Source organism: Rhipicephalus sanguineus, chromosome 11, assembly GCF_013339695.2.
Source record: "Rhipicephalus sanguineus isolate Rsan-2018 chromosome 11, BIME_Rsan_1.4, whole genome shotgun sequence".
NCBI lineage: Eukaryota > Metazoa > Arthropoda > Arachnida > Ixodida > Ixodidae > Rhipicephalus > Rhipicephalus sanguineus.
The window spans coordinates 135116787-135136004 of NC_051186.1; the positions used below are offsets into that span (position 1 = coordinate 135116787).

Genomic DNA, 19218 nt, shown 5'->3' on the forward strand with positions numbered 1-19218 from the left:
AGCTTGAATAAGCGTCCTCCATTTGGAGCCCTCACCAAACCTACCTAATTTGCTGGAATCCGTTCAATATCAAGCAGCCCGGTTTATTACGTCTAACTATGATCTCTCATCAAGCATCACTAGTATCAAGGAGTCTTTACGCTTGCAGAATCTATCTGACAGGCATAAGCTTTCTCGACTCTGCTTGTTTCATAAACTGCATTACTCTTTTCCTAACTTACAAAACACTGATTCCTCCCACCCGCTATTCTCGCCGTCTATTTAATTCCAGAAGCCTCCAACGACTTTTTGGTAGGAGCACTGCATTTAACAAATAATTTCATCCTGTCACCGACTCATCATCGAGGAATGGAATAACTCAATGGAAGCCATCATCTTAGAGCGTGGCTCGTGTATATTCAAAGAGCTGCTAACAGTTCACTTACATTTAAAAACACATTAATAATAATAATAATAATAATAATAATAATATCTGGGTTTGTCCCTAAACCAAGATATGATTATGAGAGACGCCGTAGTGGAGGGCTCCGGAAATTTCGACCACCTGGGGTTCTTTAACGTGCACCTAAATCTAAATACACGGGCCTCAAACATTTCCGCCTCCATTGAAAATGCAGCCGCAGTGGCCGGGATTCAATCCCGCGACCTTCGGGTTAGCAGTCGAGCACTTAAAAACACATTAACACTCCACTTACGCTGGTGTACGTCGTATAAGTACATTTTGAGTGCGTATGTTTTCGGATGCCGCGAAACTGTTGCTCGTTTATTTGTACTACTATTTTTTGTTGTCCTCCCCCCCCCCCCCCCATCCTCATTATTCAATGCCCCTAAAGGTCTTTAAAACCATTTCTGGCAACACCACTGGTGCCGCCACTACCAACACAACCAGGTGCACATGACGATAATTTTTTTTTCATCAGAAAAATCGCCGGCAATTGATCGTTCATCCATTACAATGTAGAGCAAGTGAGTTTTATGTGAGCATGCGGACTGCAGCTGAAGCTCTTCAACACTTTCCACTCTATTTCAGATTTGTAACATTTCGCGCGCATTGCCCGAAGTCATAATGAAGCTACTGAGGGCCGCATCCACTGTGGACGAAACCGTAGTCGCTAAAGGCACGATTATAGCGTATACGCGGTCCTGAAGGCACGGTATACGCACGGCCTTCCTCCAGAGTCAAAACGAAGCTGCTGAGCACAGCATCTGCTGCTGAGTAAACCTGGATCGCTAATGCATGTCCATGGATGGCAAATGCACAGTTCTAAAGGCCCGTGGCCGTTTCGGTTGTTCGCAAACGCCGTATTCGCTCCTTTGCGTCGCATACTTCCGGCACTTCGTGCTTCGCGCACTCCGCGAATTACCCGACTTAACCGGCTTTCGGCCAATCATGACCGCATTAACGAGAGTTTGATGCCATTAAACAATACATATGCTTGCCTGGACCAGAGAACGCATCCGAATTACCCGATTTTCAGAATTAACGGAGGTAGAATTAAAGAGCTTTTACAGTATGAGTGAAACAGGGCAAAATGAACAAGGGCTAAGGAAGAGTGGACACGACACGGTCGTCCGGTAACCTGATCTTCCGTAAACCCTTTTTTCGTATACCAGAATACCGCACAACTAATTCTCTAATATAGGTAATTGCGGCATACCAGCTAGCCTGGCCCGCCCGGTTCCGGAATTTTCTTCTGATTGTGCGTGATGGCGGTTACGGACAGCGGCGGCGGCAGACAACTACGCCACCAAAATCAGCTGTTATGATCTCATAACAGCTTTCGCTGTAATAATTGCAACCATCATCACTGCTGGATAAAGGACTTCACAAAATGGTTGTACTCACTGGCTTTGTGCCACTAAGCTGGTGCCGGAACATCTCGCTGTGGATCATCACGGACCGGTCACTTCCCAAAAATGGCAGGCACCATCCCCGGGCCACATCACTCCAGAACAAGGCATTCCTGGAACACACCGAGAACTGCCTCAAAGAACACTTTATGACAGGCAAGTGGTGGTTGCTTTAAATAAGCACCCTTTTAGTAGAACTGTAGTGAAGGAGCAAGGCATTCACCAGTGGGACGCTCGCTAGTTGTGAAGCGCGAGCGCCGATTGCGAGCTGTTGGTGCCGAGCTTGTTGGACTGCTATGGCTGTGCCGGCTGCCTGCCTGCTACCCTTGATTCTCTCTCTCTCTCTGCCCGCTACCCAACGTCGGCCAATAGACCCCCTCCCAAAGTGGTGGGGGCGCTGGGTACCTAAACCTGGACTCCGAAGCCGGACGCTGCCCACTGCCCCGAAAATGCCTAATGAGACTACCCAGCAAGGCATCGCCCAGGAAAGCACAGCCCAGTCTCCGCTGGCCACCCTGTGCCAGCGCGATACCTCCCTCCGGGGCACCGATGACCAAGATGTAGAAGATTGGCTGTTGTTTGAAACGGTCAACGGCGCCAATAAGTGGTACTACCCCTCGAAATTGCAGTATGTTCCATTTTATCTAAAAGACGTCGCCAGCCTTTGGTTGCATAACCACGAGTCTGACTTCTCCACTTGGACCGCTTTCAAAAACACCTAAGAAGTGTTCGGTTGCCCTACAGCGGCTACGCGGACGTGCGCAGAAGCAGAGAGAACATTCTACAGGTTACATCAAAGATGTCATCAACCTATGCAAGCACCTTAACCCTGCGATGAACCATTTCAAATGTTGCTAGCGAAGGACCCACACGCCGTGGCCAAGGTTATCTTGTGCCAGAGCTAGCAAAGACGAACTTTATAAGCAAAGCGTTAGCTCGGAGATCGACGACAGCAGACGGCACCCTCGCTGCCTTGATTATCGGTGGTGACAACACCATGCTGGCACAGATAAAAATATGTGCGTGATGAAGTGGCTCAACGATTTTCGTGTTTGCCGTACTTGCCGACCACCGAGGCACCCACGAACTACCTAGCGCCGACCATCAGAACGGCCTTTCAGAGGCAGGTCTCCATCTGCCTTTCAACCTACACCTGTCACAGTGCCACTGACTTATCGGCTGACTTATCGGCTGCAAAGCCACCGCATTGTCTGACAGTGTAGCCCCCAAAACATGTTTGACAGTCCACCATGCCATTCTCTGTTACACAGCTCCATTACGGAAATCCCTGGCGTACTGCTGACAACCGACTGATTTGCTAGGCTTGCGAAATTCCAGGTCCCGTTGCACGCCTATGTCGTCGGCAATTCGAGGCGAACCCGGCGGCACCGAGATATCCCAATTACTTGTTCCGGCCCCCATACCATGCTTTACACCAAGGAAGCATTCCACTGGTGAATGCCTTGCCACTTCAGAACTACAGAAGCAATGATGACAGAATAACAGCCCATCTGATTAAAGACAGGGGAGAACTTAATTGGAAGAAACTTGCTACAATTTACACTCAGTGCCTCAAAACAAGAACAGTTTCTGTGAGCTGAAAAAATGCGAACATTATACTAATACATAAGAAGAGAAACATAAAAAAATTACACCATCTCCCGCTAAAGGGGACCATGAGGCGATGCGAAGCCGGAGCACTTGCACGATCGCGTTCCGTTGGCATTCGTTGGGCATGCTACCGACCTCGCGTCGTAAAACGCAAAGAGGAACGCTACGCACGTCGTGTCTTCCCTCTAGCCTGGCCGTTAATTCTCACAGGGCGAGCGGGGAACGCGGTCAACAGGCGCGTGAGAGGGGGGCAGCGTAGAAGAGGAGAGAGATTGGGAGTGGACGCGCATGCGCTGGCGCTCATCGCAGCGTTGCGCAAGAGAGAATTTCGGCATGTCGAGCCCGCGTTTCAGAGGAGGAGCGGAAGGGGGAGGGAAGAGGGGAAGTGGAGAGGGCTTGCGCATGCGCAGTAACAGTGGTCACGCCGCACACCAACACCACCACCACCACCGGTTTGAACTCCGCCATAAGATGCTTCGCATCTAAACCGCATCTTCCCGAAGAGAACCCTGAGGTGATGCGAAGCATTCGGGGAAGGGGGGGGTTCCGTTGTTTTAATTGCATAGACGAAGGTGAAACGGTTAACGAAGGTCTTTACTGAGCAGCATCTAGTACTTGAGGTGACGAAGCTCAGTGTCCGCAGCTCGCTTCAAGTGTTAGCGCTCAGCGCCGCGAGCCCTTTACTGTGCAGCTTTGTCTTCAGTGGACGTAGCGTTCCTGTTAGTTTGTGGGCTGATGCTGACGCTTGCTTGCGCCAACCCACTAACTGACGGGACTGTTGCTTCCATCACACTTCATCAGACCATCACACTTTATCGGAAGCATCAACGGAGTCAAGCAGAGTGAACCGAAGCAAGCGCTGAACTGAACGCGTCCAGCGCTCTACCCGCTTAATATTCACACTTGAAGGAGAGGAGACTAGCGCAAGCTCCGCGAGAGCAGAAGCGAGAACGCAGGAGAAGCACAAGCAGGTGGTAGGAGAGAAGTGGAGAGAGTAACGCGCAGCTGTTGGAGAGAGGGAAGGAGGAGAGTTGTGCATGCGCAGTGTGAGTGCGGACGCCGCCGCCGCCGCGGGACATGCCGCCGCTATAAGATGCTTCGCATCTAAAATTGGCCGCATATCTGTGTGCTTTGCTGCAAATGTCGTCGAAAGACGATAGTCTTCTACATCAGTCCTGGTCTCATCCGCGACGATCCGTGATTCTGTTCTCCTCTATGTTTAATCAGCCGCATCTGGCTGGCATTGATAAAACAGAGAAGGCGCTGCATGAGATATGGACGTACGCCATCTGACAGTGGAGTTGGGAAACATGAGCTTATGCAGAACCCAGGGCCACTGCAAAGTGGCAGCAGCATATCGTAGGCAGAGGGCTTTTTCGTGCATAGCATTGCATTTTCAGCGCAGCCTAAGAAACACTAGGGTCTTTACAATTATGTATCTATGTATTTTCTAGTAAAGGAACACACCACCTAATACTTACGTATTGATGTTGCGCCTCACATATGCGTAATATTTGTTTTTGATCGACAATGTCCACAAGTATGGACACAGCTACCAGGTCATGATGGCTGGGCGTTCAGCAAGTCCTTAAACTTTGGCCGGGTGGCTGAATCCAGGGTTGCCACGTTTGGCTACTTTGCGCCAATTTGGCTACTTTTTTAGACCTGTGGCGGCAGAAAAATCATCTTGGCTACTTGGCTCCTTTTTGGCTATTTTCTTGTCCCCTCGATTTAAGCAAAATTATCAATATCTGGTGTCGTCGCAGCCGCTGGTGTTCGTGTATATGGTACCAAAACATGGCATTCAAAGCGTGCTTCCAGTTCCGTAAATTGAATTTGGCACTTTATGAAAAGGATGGCGCAGTAACCTAAGCAGGCCACAAACACACACACACGCACGCACAAACACACACACACACACTTTTTTATACCTGGCTGGAACTAAGCGAGAACTGTTGCATGGAGCCTCATTTTGCAGATCACCCATTGCTGAACGCGGCTTAGAAATTGGATATCAGACATTTCAAGTGAGCACTGAAAAACCAGGATACAAGAGGCAATTGCGGCAACACAAGCGCTAACTAACAACAGTTGTTAGTGAGCGCTTGCGTTGCCGCCTTTGCTTCTTGTGTCCTTGTTTTTTAGCGCTCTCTTTAGAATGCCGTACCAGCTCGCCGAACGATCAATCCTAGGATATCTGACGAACTTCTGTCATTTCTTAGGCTTAGGTACAGACTGGGACTCTGGATTCGTCATCACGGAAGAAACTGTTGCGAAAGTGGCAACAATTTATGCTTCAATGCCATCAACTGTGATTTTGAGCGCACTCATCATGGCGTAGAATTCTTCTTATTGCCGCAACTTCCAGTCATATCAAGAAAAGTCATGCAAGCCGCGTGAAGGGTCATTGTTTCAACAGCGAAACATTACGCCGTCATGCATAAAATCATTGCTAAAGTCAACATTTTATGCTGGAATCTCAGGAATTATGATATTGAAGTGCTCGTGCTGCACATATTTACATTTTCGCCGAAAGACTTTTACATTTAGTCATTTAAATAAAAATGTGGGAATTGTTTTTATACATGCGTGGCTACTTTTGGCTACTTTTACTGCACTTGGCTCAAGTTGGCTACGTTTTGGCTAGTTTTTCCTATTTTCTGGTTTTTCTTTGCCTTGACAATCACGTGACAGACAGACAGACCAAAATTTCTGCGTTCAAGTATCCCAAGAAAGACTATCGTCTACAAAAGACTTACAGGCTCATCAGCTTACGTTCGGTGACATAGGAAATTATTACAAAGCCAATTTTAAACAGGATAAGAGAAACGCTTCACTTCTACCAACCTAGAGAACAAGGCGGTTTCAAGAAAGGATGCTGTATCGCCGTGGGGTCTGGCAACTCTGGCCAGAATGCTGAGTATAAAAAGGAGCACGGGATAATAAACGTCGGTCTTCTGTGTCAGCCTCTTGCTGTCTGTCGTCAATCGAAACATGGTGTCAGAAGTGGCTCGCCGCAGATAGGTGGTGCTTGCGCAGTTGTGCAGTGTACTCGTCGTCCAGCATCGCCCAGGCTATCCGAGGTCGAAACGCTTCCGCGGGTATATAGAGATATCATATATAGAGATATAGAAACGCTTCCGCGGGTGTATAGAGATACCTAGAGATATCAATAGTAAATGTTCCAATCGTGCTGATCACAGGGTGGTTGAATGCAAACGAAATGTAGTTTATAAGATTCCATTCAAATGTGGCCGGTGTTATGTCGGTCAGACAGGCCGATGCGTGAATGTTAGGTTAAAGGAGCACTTGGCCAATTTGAAGGGAAGGCCGGAAACACATTTAACAATGCATTGTGCAAGTTGTTCTGCGGGTGCGTGTAGTCCCTTGTTTAACCAAACTGATGTTATGTATACTCATCCTAATCAGACAACAAGAGAGATTGTAGAAGCTTGGCACATCTCTAGACTTCAAGACATGTGTGTCAGTCATCCATCTGTAGCGTTGAATGAAAGCGAAATTGACTTGCTAAACAAGATGTGATAGTGCAACGTGTATGTTAGATGCTTTAATGTTCTGTATGTAAAGGAATACGCTATGCCGTGCTGCGCATGCGCAATGATCATTAGGTGCGTGTAGCGAGTATATATTGTTGTTTCTTATTGAATAAAGTCAGTTGATAGTCTGCGCTGGTCCTTGTGAACTTTTCGTCTGTGTCCTTGTGTTGCGTGCGCAATATTATCATTATGCAACCAAACCAACTAGCCCGCCTTTCCGTTTTATTGCGAGCTGTGCACCCCAGTGCCTGGGCCTGCTCCTCCGGGCATCTCAAGGGGTCGCCCAGTAGCCACCTTTTCCACGTCGCAGCCAGCCAGCCCGCGTTCACTCCACAAGCGGCAGCCACAGCGTTCCAGTTTCTCAAACGTCAGCCAGCATAAACGACATGGTGAGACTGACCACCAGTTATTCCGCCGCTCCGCCGCTCATCCGCGATGAACTGTAAGGCTTAGTTTGAGTCTCTAAACTCATTTTGCTTGTCGTTAGGAGTGTTTTATTGTGTGCATTGACCTTTTTGTAAAATGTTTATTTTATGTAGATAGATAGTTGTTCGCTTTATTTGTTTATTAAAAGTTTTGTGTGGTTTCTGTTAAACAAGCGGCCTTGTCCTTATTAAAACTCTCGAATGCTCGGCCACAGAGAGCTGTCATAAACAGAAAAAAAGAACCTGCATCACAAGCACCACACAAATGGACGATACTGTATGATGCAAAATCAAAACTGCAGCAAGCCATTAATTCTTGCTCTAAAAGATGCCAATATTATACATTAGCTTTAGTAATCATCCAAGCATTCGACCTTACACAAAGAAATGGTTACTTTATTACATTCCAATGGGTTCCTGGACACTGTGGCTTAGTTGGCAACAAGCTAGCTGATAGTGAAGCAAGAGCGGCAGTATACAACACCCCATGGATGTAAAAATACCGTTTTCAAGAAATGACATTAACTCATTGTTGAGATCGCAGATGCGTGAGTGCGTAGCAACTTAATGTTCTCAACCTGGCCATCAGAACAAACGTCTGCGGGAAACAGATCCCGATACCACTTTTCACCTCCCGGCTAAAATCAACCGAATACATGCTAGTGTGCTGCACCAGATTCGCCTGGGCGTTGCCTTCACTTGACGCCATATGCCCCTAATCAGCCGTGCGGACAGCCCGAACTGCGAACGCTGCCATGTACGCGAAACTTTAGCCTATATATTTTGTGACTGCCCGCTATATGTGAAACAAAGGAAGATGCTAACTCCAACACTGGCAGGCATCGAAGTGGAAACAGTAAGTGAAATTTGCATTTTGTCTGCAATGTGCGACCAGACAGTGACAAAAAGTGCTACAAGGGCCGTTCTAGATCTTCTCGAAAGCACTGGACTGGACACCAAGCTGCCGGGTGATCGCTGTGCTAAGTGACTATTGTCACTTAAGCACCACCTCTTCTTATCCCCATCATCACCCTTCATCACTCTTTTTTTTCCCCTTTCCCATCTCCCCTGTGTAGAGTAGCAGGCTAGAGCGCATTAGCTGAGGCCGACCTCTCTGCCTTCTAGTAAAATCTCACTCTCTCTCTCTCAACGAAGAAAAGGAAGTAAATGCGCTACCCATCGTGCTAACAAAAAGGAACGCATTAACGCCTCAAGTTACATAAAAAATGTAATGTAATAGCGGCACAGCAAAGCACAGGCCCGTTGCCGCTCGTGCTCCCCGTCGACCGACACGTCTAGCTTCGAGATGCGTGGCTATCTTCCTCAGGAGTACGCACTTTCTTAGGTTGCCCCATTGCTGTCTCGGCCCCGATCGAGCACAGCCAGACTCTGCACTGTAGAGCGGAGGCTGCGCGCGATGCCTCCGTCTAGGCCAGCTGGTGCGGTATGCGTGTGGTCGCAATGCTTGCTTCCTCTTTCTTGCTATCATATTTTTTCTCTCTTTGCGCCCATGGCTCTAGATTGCCATGTGACGCTATGTGCGGCGTCTCCATCGGTCGTTATGCACGGTGGTCTCCATGGCAGAGCGCAGCTTTGCATGACGTCACACCAGCTGTGCTCTTTGCGTCCAATGGCTTTAAACTGCCATGGGACGTTATGCGCAGCGTCTCCATCGGTCGCTGTACGCAGCGGTATCCATCGCAGAGCACTTGGTGTGCGCGGCGGTTGCTAGGCAACGGCGTGGCGAGTTTTTTTTTTGGAACACCAGTGCCATCTTTAGGGTTTGACTAACAGCTTCGCTGTAAAAAAAAGAAAACGACTGCCGCCTGCATACCTGCGATCCAGACGTGTGTGACGTGGAGGGAGTGGCTTAGCGAAGAGCTTTTCACGAGCTTCACGACGCAGATCCACAAGCTCGGATGCATGCGCCAGCCCATACATAGCACTCTGCCAGGTGCCAAAGTTGATCTTCATGCCCTGCAAGAAGATATTCGGTAACGTTTGCTTGGATTCAACAGTCATTATACTGCGTTGCTGAATAGATGAGAAAAGAATGTTTGCACAATGCTAAGCCGTTGCGACACATTATTTATAAGGACTAATCAACAATACATTAGTTGCTTGTGATCCTATTTTTGAGCAACCATAGAATTCTTACAGGAAATCAATCACATCTCATATTATGAAAGTTTAACAATGCATGGTTATATCACAGTGGAATTTCATTAAATTACCAGCTTAAGCGTTACTTTCATATTAGACGCAGTTTATATTAATCGCCCGAAGTACTTCTTTGCCAACTAAATGCACACTGAGTCCATCCGTCTGTCTGTCTGTAAGTGTCCGTAAGTCTGGGCTACTTTTTGCTGCGCTTTATTGACTTCCTGCTTGTTTCCCCAATCAGATGTAGCGACACAGCGCCACCGATGCGTAGAGGCAGGGGCGTTCGCTTGCTTGGCGAGGTGGTGGCACCCTCTTTGCGCGGCCCCGTAGTCAGCCGCAGGTTTCCGAAACGTTTGTAGCGATTTTTAGCTAATTAATGCGATTACTTCTTGGTTATTTCTGTTAATTATATATATTGTGAGACGACGTTCAAGCCGAAAGGCTTTATTTATCTCGAGCCTGAGCCCCGCTACTCAGACCCAAGTGGTGATGATGAGTATTTACAGGTGAGAGGATGAAGCATATGAATAACGCTCACACTAATCTCCCCGTGTGCTGAAGCGGCCAGTCTGGCCGTGACTTAGACTGGGGATAGATGTCGAATGAAAGGCTTCAGACGCGAAATGTGGACTATCTCGGAACCACGGCAGCGACGGTCGGAAGAAACCTCAACGGGAGTAACGCGATAGTTCACAGGGGATGTTTGTTCAATAACTACGTAGGGTCCAAGGAATCGCGACTGAAACTTTTCACACAGTCCGGGGGCACGAGTAGGCGTCCAAAGGAGCACTTCGTCACCAGGACGGAAAGACAATTCACGATGAGAGCTGTCATACCGCTGCTTGCGATCGTGTTGACTGGCTTCTGTACTGAGCCGAGAAAGTTGCCGACAATTTTGAAGTCTCGAGACGAACTGTTCTGGCATAGTTGTAGAATCGTCGGTTGGAGTGCGTAAGAATGAAGCGTCGATCGTGAATGTCGCCGAACGGCCGTAAAAGAGGTAGAACGGTGAGTACCCAGTAGTGCGTTGGATGGCGGTATTATGAGCAAACGTCACAAATGGTAAGATTGTGTCCCAGTTGTCATGAGCGGGCCCAATATACATGGATATCATATCAATTAGTGTGCGGTGGAATCGCTCTGTTATGCCATTGGTTTGAGGGTGGTATGCTGATGTTGTCTTGTGAGCTGTGCCGCAAGTTTTAAGCATTTCTTCAATTACTGTAGACAGAAAAGTCTTGCCGTGATCGCTCAAGAGGACGCAGGGCGCACCATGACGCAAGACAATGGCTTCGAGAAAGAAGGTGGCCACGTCAGAGGTGGAAGTAGAGCGTAGAGGAGCGGTCTCTGCGTACCGCGTGAGATGGTCAACCGCTGTCACGATCCATCGATATCCTGTGGATGTTACGGGAAGAGGTCCGACTAGGTCCATTCCAACAATGGCAAAAGGTTCCTCAGGACATGGTATTGGTTGTAACAAGCCAGCAGGAGGTGAAGTCGGCCACTTGCGCCGTTGACATAGTACGCAAGAAGAGACATACTTTGCAATCCAAGTGGACAGACCAGGTCAGAAGAAGCGGCTCCTTATGCGGCTGTATGTTTTATGGAATCCCAAGTGGCCAGCAGATGGGTCGTCGTGGAAGGCCTCAAGGATCTGCGTACGAAGCGAGCGTGGAAGTACGGGAACCCACCTGTGTCCATCATCATTGTGAACGTATCGGTGCAGCACGTTGTTTTCAAGCTTGAATTGCCTGAGTTGTCGGCGCAACCTGGCATTAGGCGGTGGAGACATTCCACAGAGTCGTTGAACAATGCGATGGCAGTATGGATCTTGCTGTTGACAGGAGGCCAGCTGCGTGTGGCGATTGTAAGGAAGCGGGCCACAAACCGCTAGTGCTGATAACGTAAGTGGACGCGTAGCGTCTTCATCATGGGAGGAGCAATGAAGAGGCTTGCACGGAGAAGATGTTAGTGGCAGAGGGCAACGAGGGAGGGCATCGACATCTTGGTGTTTTTTCCCAGATTTGTAAAGGACGTCAAATGAATACTCCTGTAGCCGGAGCACCCAGCGGCCAAGGCGTCCGGACAAATTCTTTAGTGATGACAACCAGCATAGCGTGTGGTGGTCTGTAATTGCGGTAAAATGGCGTCCGTAAAGATACGGGTGAAATTTCTGTACGGCCCAAATTACAGCCAGGCATTCCTGTTCTGTGATGGAGTAGTTTTGTTCAGCAGTTATGAGTACACGGCTGGCATAGGCAACGACTCTTTCTCGACCAGTTGCATCACGCTGAAGGAGGACGGCACCGATGACATGCCCGCTAGCGTCGGTGTGTAGACAAGCAGGGGCATGCTCATCGAAATGACAGAGGACGGGGTCAGATGTCAGTGCCGCCTTTAGGGTGTCAAAAGCGATGTCGCAGTCGGTTGTCCAAGTGAAGGCTGTGCCCGACGTCAGCTGTTTGTGCAGTGGCGACGCGATGGAGGCAAATTCGTGGATGAAGCGGCAAAAATATGACGCGAGGCCGAGAAAACTTCGTAACTGCTTCTGATTTTCAGGGCGAGGGAAGCATGTAACGGCATTCACCTTGTCAGGATCTGGACGAACACCATATTTGCTAACAAGATGGCCCAATACAATGATGCTCTTTCTGGCGAAATGACATTTTTTTGTACTGAGTTGAAGCCCAGCGTTAGAAATGCACGTCAAAACTTCGTCCAACCGCTCGAGATGCTGACGGAAAGTGGAAAAAAAAATAACAATGTCATCAAGATAGCATAAGCAGGTCTTCCACTTCAGGCCCCGAAGAACCGTGTCGATCATACGCTCAAACGTTGCCGGAGCGTTGCATAAACCGAAGGGCATTACATTGAACTCATAGAGGCCATCGGGTGTTGCAAAGGCCGTCTTGTCCTTGTCCACTTCATGCATAGGTATTTGCCAATACCCTGATCGAAGATCAAGGCTTGAGAAATATTCAGCGCCCTGAAGGGAGTCGAGGGCATCGTCAATTCGCAGCATCGGATATACATCTTTGCGCGTGATCTTATTGAGAGCTCGATAATCGACGAAAAATCGTACCGAGCCGCAGTGGCGTAGCCAGGAATTTTGTTCGGGGGGGGGGGGGCTCACGTTGCAGCGCGACCTCCTCATTGAATTTTTAGAACGACTAAGTATATGAATAACATTTATTTATTTATTTATTATTATTATTATTATTATTATTATTATTATTATTATTATTATTATTATTATTATATCCTCAAAGGTCCCATATGGGACTTTACATGAGGGGTGGGCGTCATAAAATGGCGGTATCGATGAAGGTGTATGTTAGGATGTGGTTGAGTCTGCTTCCTGGATGGCATTTTTGAAGCGCGCAAAATCGCGGATGACTGCTGCTTCGTTCGGAAGGTCATTCCAGTCTCGGGTGGTGCGCAAAAAGAAGGGCTGCTGAAATGAGGTGGTGTGGGCACATGGCGGAATCACAGCATTTGGATGACTTGTGTGATGACCTCGATGGACCGGCTGGATGAGGTGGTTGTCACGCAAATGACAACCACCTCATCCAGCCGGTCCATCGAGGTCATCGGTTGAATAAAAGAATCTGTGAAAAAGGCAGAGACGTGCAATACGACGACGAAGAGCGAGGGTAGAAAGATTTAACTGGTATTTGAGGGCGGAGACACTCGAGTAGCGGGAATAATCTGAAACAATGAATCTGGTTGCTCGGTTCTGTACTGACTCAAGTATTTCGATATGATTAGTTTGGTGGGGGTCAAAGACAGCAGCTGCATACTCAAGTTTTGGTCTGACAATGGTGTTATACACAAATTTCACAAGGAGGCTGCCATTTTTAAAGCACTCCACCGCCGCAGCGCCGTCTATCGTCTGCGACGTTTCGCCGCCCTTCCGGTGTGTGGGGTTCCGCGGCGGTGTATGCAGCGTATGCGCTCGGTTCACAAGGTATTGCTGTTCTTCGCGGTACACGGGCAAAACAGGGCAACGCTTTTCGAGAGTAAAGGCGCTGATAAATAATCGCTAAGCTTGCAGCTTCAAAATGGCTGAAACAGCAAGCAGCGGCGGCCCACGAGACGTTCCCGCAGCAGCGCCGACGATGAGAATAATGCCAATGCAGTTCTTAAGCAGCATGTGTAAATTGGTAATTGCTTTGTATGTTTTGGTATAGCTGGCCGGGTGAGGTTCTTGGAATAATCACTATAAAAGAGCGTTAACACTTAGGACAACTGTCGAAGTATAATCGGAGAAACGTAAATGGAGACGAGCGAACACGTAGGCCATTGTCTGGCTGCGCGCTAGGTGCGCGGATTAGTGTTTAAGATGGCTCCCGGGTTTCTGTGCCGTGATTATTCAAGTTCAACGTAACTCTAATCCCTAACAGACCATTTTGGTTCCGCTTGGCACGTTGCAATACAATGTTCACGGAACGACAGGAGCACAAACACCGATGCCTGTGTTTATTCGTGTCGCCGTCGTAGCTTGTGGCCTCTGATCGTTGCACAGGATAAGGAACAGAAGTACGACGGGTGAGCTCAAAGTTCGGCGTAGAAACAACGCCGATGATAAAATAAAAATAAGCCTGTTGCACATCTGGAAGCGTGGCATGGCTCTGAGGCAAAAACCACTCAAAAAGACGCCGGACAAGGGGAAGAAGTGACACACACAAGGACTGGACTAGCAACTGTGCTTTATTAGCTGACAGCACCTCCCAGAAGAACCACGGCGCATGCGCTAATCACGTAAACCCATGAAGTAAAAACCCAAAACAAGAAAAAGCAAAAGCAGAAATTGGCCTACATAATGGCCAAGAATCTACCGCCAGAGTGACAGGAACTCGCATTCCTTCTGCAGTAATGAAATAGATGTACTGCTTACACAATCATCACGGTGCGTGTTTATATGATAAGCCTCAAGGATTTCGCGCTCCTCCTTGCCACCCCCTCTACCTAAAATCTTAACATTGGAAAACAGCGGCATACAACCACAGATCTGGCAGTGGCGGGGAAGATTAGCCCCGTCTGACGTGTTCAACGAATTGTGGTGCTCGCGCAGTCGTTCATTCAAGCATCGGCCAGTTTGGCCGATGTATACTTTTTCGCATGTTAGCGGAATCGCATACACAACATGTTTCGCGCAGGTAGTGTACTTGGTTTTATGCCGAATAGAACACACCGGAGTGCTAGTGTTTCCGCGAGCGACACGTGCACACAGCGCAGAAAGTTTGCAAGGCGCCGAAAAGACAACATCTACGCCCTGTCTCAAAGCAACTTTTTTCACATTGTGGGAAACCTTATGTATGTAAGGCATCACTACAACACTCTTGCGCTGGGAATCAATTGGTTCTGGACGTCTATTCACCGGCCTATGTAGGCCAATTTCTGCTTTTGCTTTTTCTTGTTTTGGGTTTTTACTTCATGGGTTTACGTGATTAGCGCATGCGCCGTGGTTCTTCTGGGAGGTGCTGTCAGCTAATAAAGCACAGTTGCTAGTCCAGTCCTTGTGTGTGTCACTTCTTCCCCTTGTCCGGCGTCTTTTTGACTGGTTTTTGCCTCAGCGTCATGTACCAACTGACCCAGACTTCGACCTCATTGCGTGGCATGGCGTGAGTTCGCTTCGGCGTGAGCCGCCGCCACTAGCGATACGCCGAAAGGGCGCTCGTTTTTGGTAACATTACTGTCAATTTGTTTTCTGGCGAGTATTTCAGAAGCATTACGACAAGCGCACGTGTCCAGGTAACGACCTGGCTTTAACGAACGTGGGCCGATTATTCATGACACCCAGACTGCCGCGCGAAAAAAAAAGTGCGGTTGTCATAACGCTACCCCAGTTATCGTCACAAAATTGACAAGTCGAGAAAGAACGTGCTCTCGACGAAACGTTAGAAACGCGTACCTACGCCAAAGAACACATGTCATGCAGGCCTTTCTGTCATGTAGATTGAAAAGTGCCCATTCAATAATCTCGAAATTGCACGCACTAAGATAAAACATTTTCTAGCCGCAGCCATTGTAAATCATGTGCTGTAGCATAGAAATCAGAGAGGTTCATGAGAACAACTCTTGGCCAAACATTTTGTGTATTAATCGTCAGCCTTGACATTGGTTCTCTTTGATGCAGATGATAAAGTGTACCAGCACCCAAGCACAATCACAAGCTGGTGTGGTGATTTGGAGAAATGGCCATAAGTGCAGACACCCCATATAATAATATACTATTTGTCGGAGAAGGCGTGCGACCTGGAGAAGCGAAGTCATTTAAAAACATAGTGCACTTCGTATGCCTTGGCTGCCAGTCTTTCAGGCTTCCGTAGCTGTTGCCGCAGCCAAACACAGCGCAGTGGTAGCTTGTCAACCTGTTCTCGTCCAACATTTCGATTTGCGGCAGCACAATTGTTTCAGCGCGTCGAAAAATGGAAACACGCTGACCTCTCACGCCCCACGCAGTGCAAAACTCGGGAATCCGCACACACCAGCGGCAGCGGTCGGCCGAGGTGGAGAGAGAGAAAGCGGTGAAAATACACCGGTTCGAGGCTACGCTCCTCCTCTCCGTGAAAACGGTCTATAAGCGAGTAGTTTAACGGAAGGTGGTGTCATGGAAATGTTACGGCGTGTGTACCCGAGAGCGCGGTTATCGGAGTGAATTATGTGATTTATATGGTCGCCCCAAGATAGGTTACTCGAAAGATGGACACGCAGGTATTTAATCGAGTCAGTAGCAGCTATATGATAGTTGTTGATTGTGTAAGTAGCCGGCGTGTGGTTTTGGCGACGATGGAAAGAAATTAGTAATGTTTTTTTCGCATTAAGGGACATCAACCAGGTGGTACACCACTGCTGAATGCGTGAGAGGTCATGCTGTAGAGAGGAGACATCGGTGGGGTTATTTATAGGGCGGTAGAGGACACAAACATCAGCAAAAAGACGGATGTTAGATTCAACGGAAAGCGGAATATCGTTAATGTATATTAGGAATAAAAGAGGCCCTAGGACGATACCCTGGGGCACGCTGGACAAGACATGCGAGAGGTCGGAGGAGTGATCATTAACATGCACGAATTGTTTACGGTTTGTTAGGAATGCTTTAATCCAGTTAAAAACATGCCGATGAAGGTTTAGACGCGAGGTTTTTTGAAGGAGACGGGAGTGGGGTACCTTATCGAATGCTTTTTCAAAATCTAAGAACAGTGTGTCAATTGGGATGTTACGGTCCATATGAAGGTGAATGTCGTGCAGGAATAATGTTAGTTGGGTCTCGCATGAGTGATCTTTACGAAAGCCATGTTGGTTTGGGTGAAAGAAGTTTACGGATGATAAAAATGTAGCAACATGAGAAAGGATGACGTGTTCCATGATCTTTGAACAAACACTAGTGAGCGAGATTGGTCGGTAGTAACCTGCAAATGAGCGGTCACCTTTCTTGAAGAACGGAAAGACCTTCCCAACTCTCCAGTCTAATGGGACTTCACCTGTGTCGGGTGACTGCTGAAAAATGATTGACAATATGGAACTACATACATGTTTAGTATTTTTCAGAATTTTGGCGTTTATGCCATCTATACCGCATGACGAAGAGTTCTTTAATTGGTTAATAACTTTTACAATTCCCTCTGAATTGAATGTAATCTTTGGCATTGGCGGAAAAGCAAAATGCGGAAAATCAGGAAGTTCGTTGTTAGGTTCGTTAGTAAAGACTGAACAAAATGCAGAGTTGACGGATGGAACGTCGCAGTCGGCAACGGGGGATCCAGAAGTGTCACAAAGAGAGACTGTGGTTTTGTCGTCCGGTTTCATAATTTTCCAAAAGCGGCGTGGGTATGTACATGTATTACCATGTACATACATTGTCACTGGTATTACCATTAATATGTATTACCAGTGAAAATTTGTATTAGATGCTGCAAATCACTTCTTGAATGCTGCCCTCTGTTAAGAACGAGTAAGAAATGTGTTTTTTCGTAAAAATATTATGTTGGCATGCCCGCAAAATCTTTTCAGGAATAACTGTCTTCAATCTTTTCAATATTTGTGTTTGTGTGTGTGTGTAACAGGTACGGCAAATATCACGTAAACTTCGGAACTGCATCAGCTTTGAACTGAAGAGGTGCCTGATAACAAAAAAATGAAGTCCACGAAATAACCAGGATTTTAATGCAGATTGTTTACGCAAAATGTTAATCTTTTTGCACAAATGATGCGGCCAGGGAAAAGCAAGAATGGGAAAGTACACCTCGAATACGGGCAAAATATAAGTCACCGGAAACAGTGCGCAGTATGCTTACGCAAAACTTCACAAATGTACATTTAAATATGCAATCAATAAACGGAACTAAGCAGTGATCACTATACATAATGGCCAACTGATATGTCCTTGGGCCAATCTGCTGTCTCGGACGCACCATGTAAACAGAACTATAAAGGAAGAGCGCAGAAATAACGAAAGAAACTACTTCAAAACTGTTTTAAAAGTGCGAACCACTATTGTGCACTCAATTTAAAGGAAGGTTGCCGCTTCTAGTTCAAAAAGCAATGAAGAACAAAAACGACAAATGAAAGTAACAGACAATGCTGTTAGTACGGCTTCCCAATAGTTGAATTTGTTTGGTAACGCCGCGTATGCCGACCTCTCAGTGAACAAGGTGAAGCTGTCGATTGGCTGGTACTGTCCACCTGATGCCCGTATTCTTATGTTTATATTAGGTCACAGTGTTAACTGCTAAAAGGTACAAAATCCTCACGGCTTTAAAAGGTGGTGAACAATAATATTGCGTCAGAATTACGGGCTCATTGACCTGAACTCTGGAACAGTAGTGTCTTTTCCTTTCGTTTGCGCTTATTTTTGTCCTGCTCGGTATCAAAGGACAACGTTGACCCGGCGAGGAAGCTTAGCGAAGCGGTCAATGACTTCCGACAAGCTGATGTCGACATTTCTGTGGGCGTACAGAAGTGCCTGGCCAACCATGCGTTCCTCAGACATCGTGGAGCGTAAGTAGTTCTTAAGTAACCTCATGCTTGAAAATGTTCCCTCTGCGCTGGCAGTGGTCACTGGAAGGGTGACTAGAATCTGGAGTAGCTTGTACACATTCGCACAGAACCTGCTGTCGCAATGAGAGAGGGCATCGGTTCCTGTACCGGGGCTCTGGTTTGCTGCTTTGTTCGCCCACTTTGTCCACCATAGTCGCAGTTCTCCAAAACCAGCCCTCGTTTCGACGTCATGCGCAAAAACGGTCAGGAGATTTTCTGCTCCTTTCTCCCGATCATCTTGCATTGGTGGTATTGCGGATGATACAATTAATGAAAAGTCCTTTAGAAGTGTCCTGTGCTGTTCGAACCGTTGGCTTAACTGGGCTAGTACGTGGTTCATGAACGGAATGAACAGGGTTCTGCGAAAATATTCTTCCGCACTTTCGAATGCATTGCTCCCAAGGTTTTGCTTTCGGACACCGGCTCGACGGCTGGTGATCTCCACATTCAGTTTTTCTGCCAATGCCTGCATTTGTGCAAATATTTTTGAGAAAGAAACATACGTGTTCTTGCGGTCACTTTCAATTGTCTGGTGTATCACGTCTATGTCGTCAATGGCAGCGCTCATG

General features: G+C 47.5%; 1 protein-coding gene across 1 annotated transcript in view; it reads right to left on the minus strand.

Annotated features, from left to right (window-relative positions):
- Window positions 1-19218, minus strand: part of LOC119374614 (saccharopine dehydrogenase-like oxidoreductase) — a 199011-nt gene that overhangs the window by 64228 nt on the left and 115565 nt on the right. Inside the window, exons 6-7 of the mRNA XM_037644780.2 lie at window positions 9279-9421; window positions 1847-1964 (exon numbers count right to left, since the gene is read on the minus strand). Of these exons, the coding sequence (XP_037500708.1) occupies window positions 1847-1964; window positions 9279-9421 (261 nt within the window). The remainder of the gene's footprint in view (window positions 1-1846; window positions 1965-9278; window positions 9422-19218) is intronic.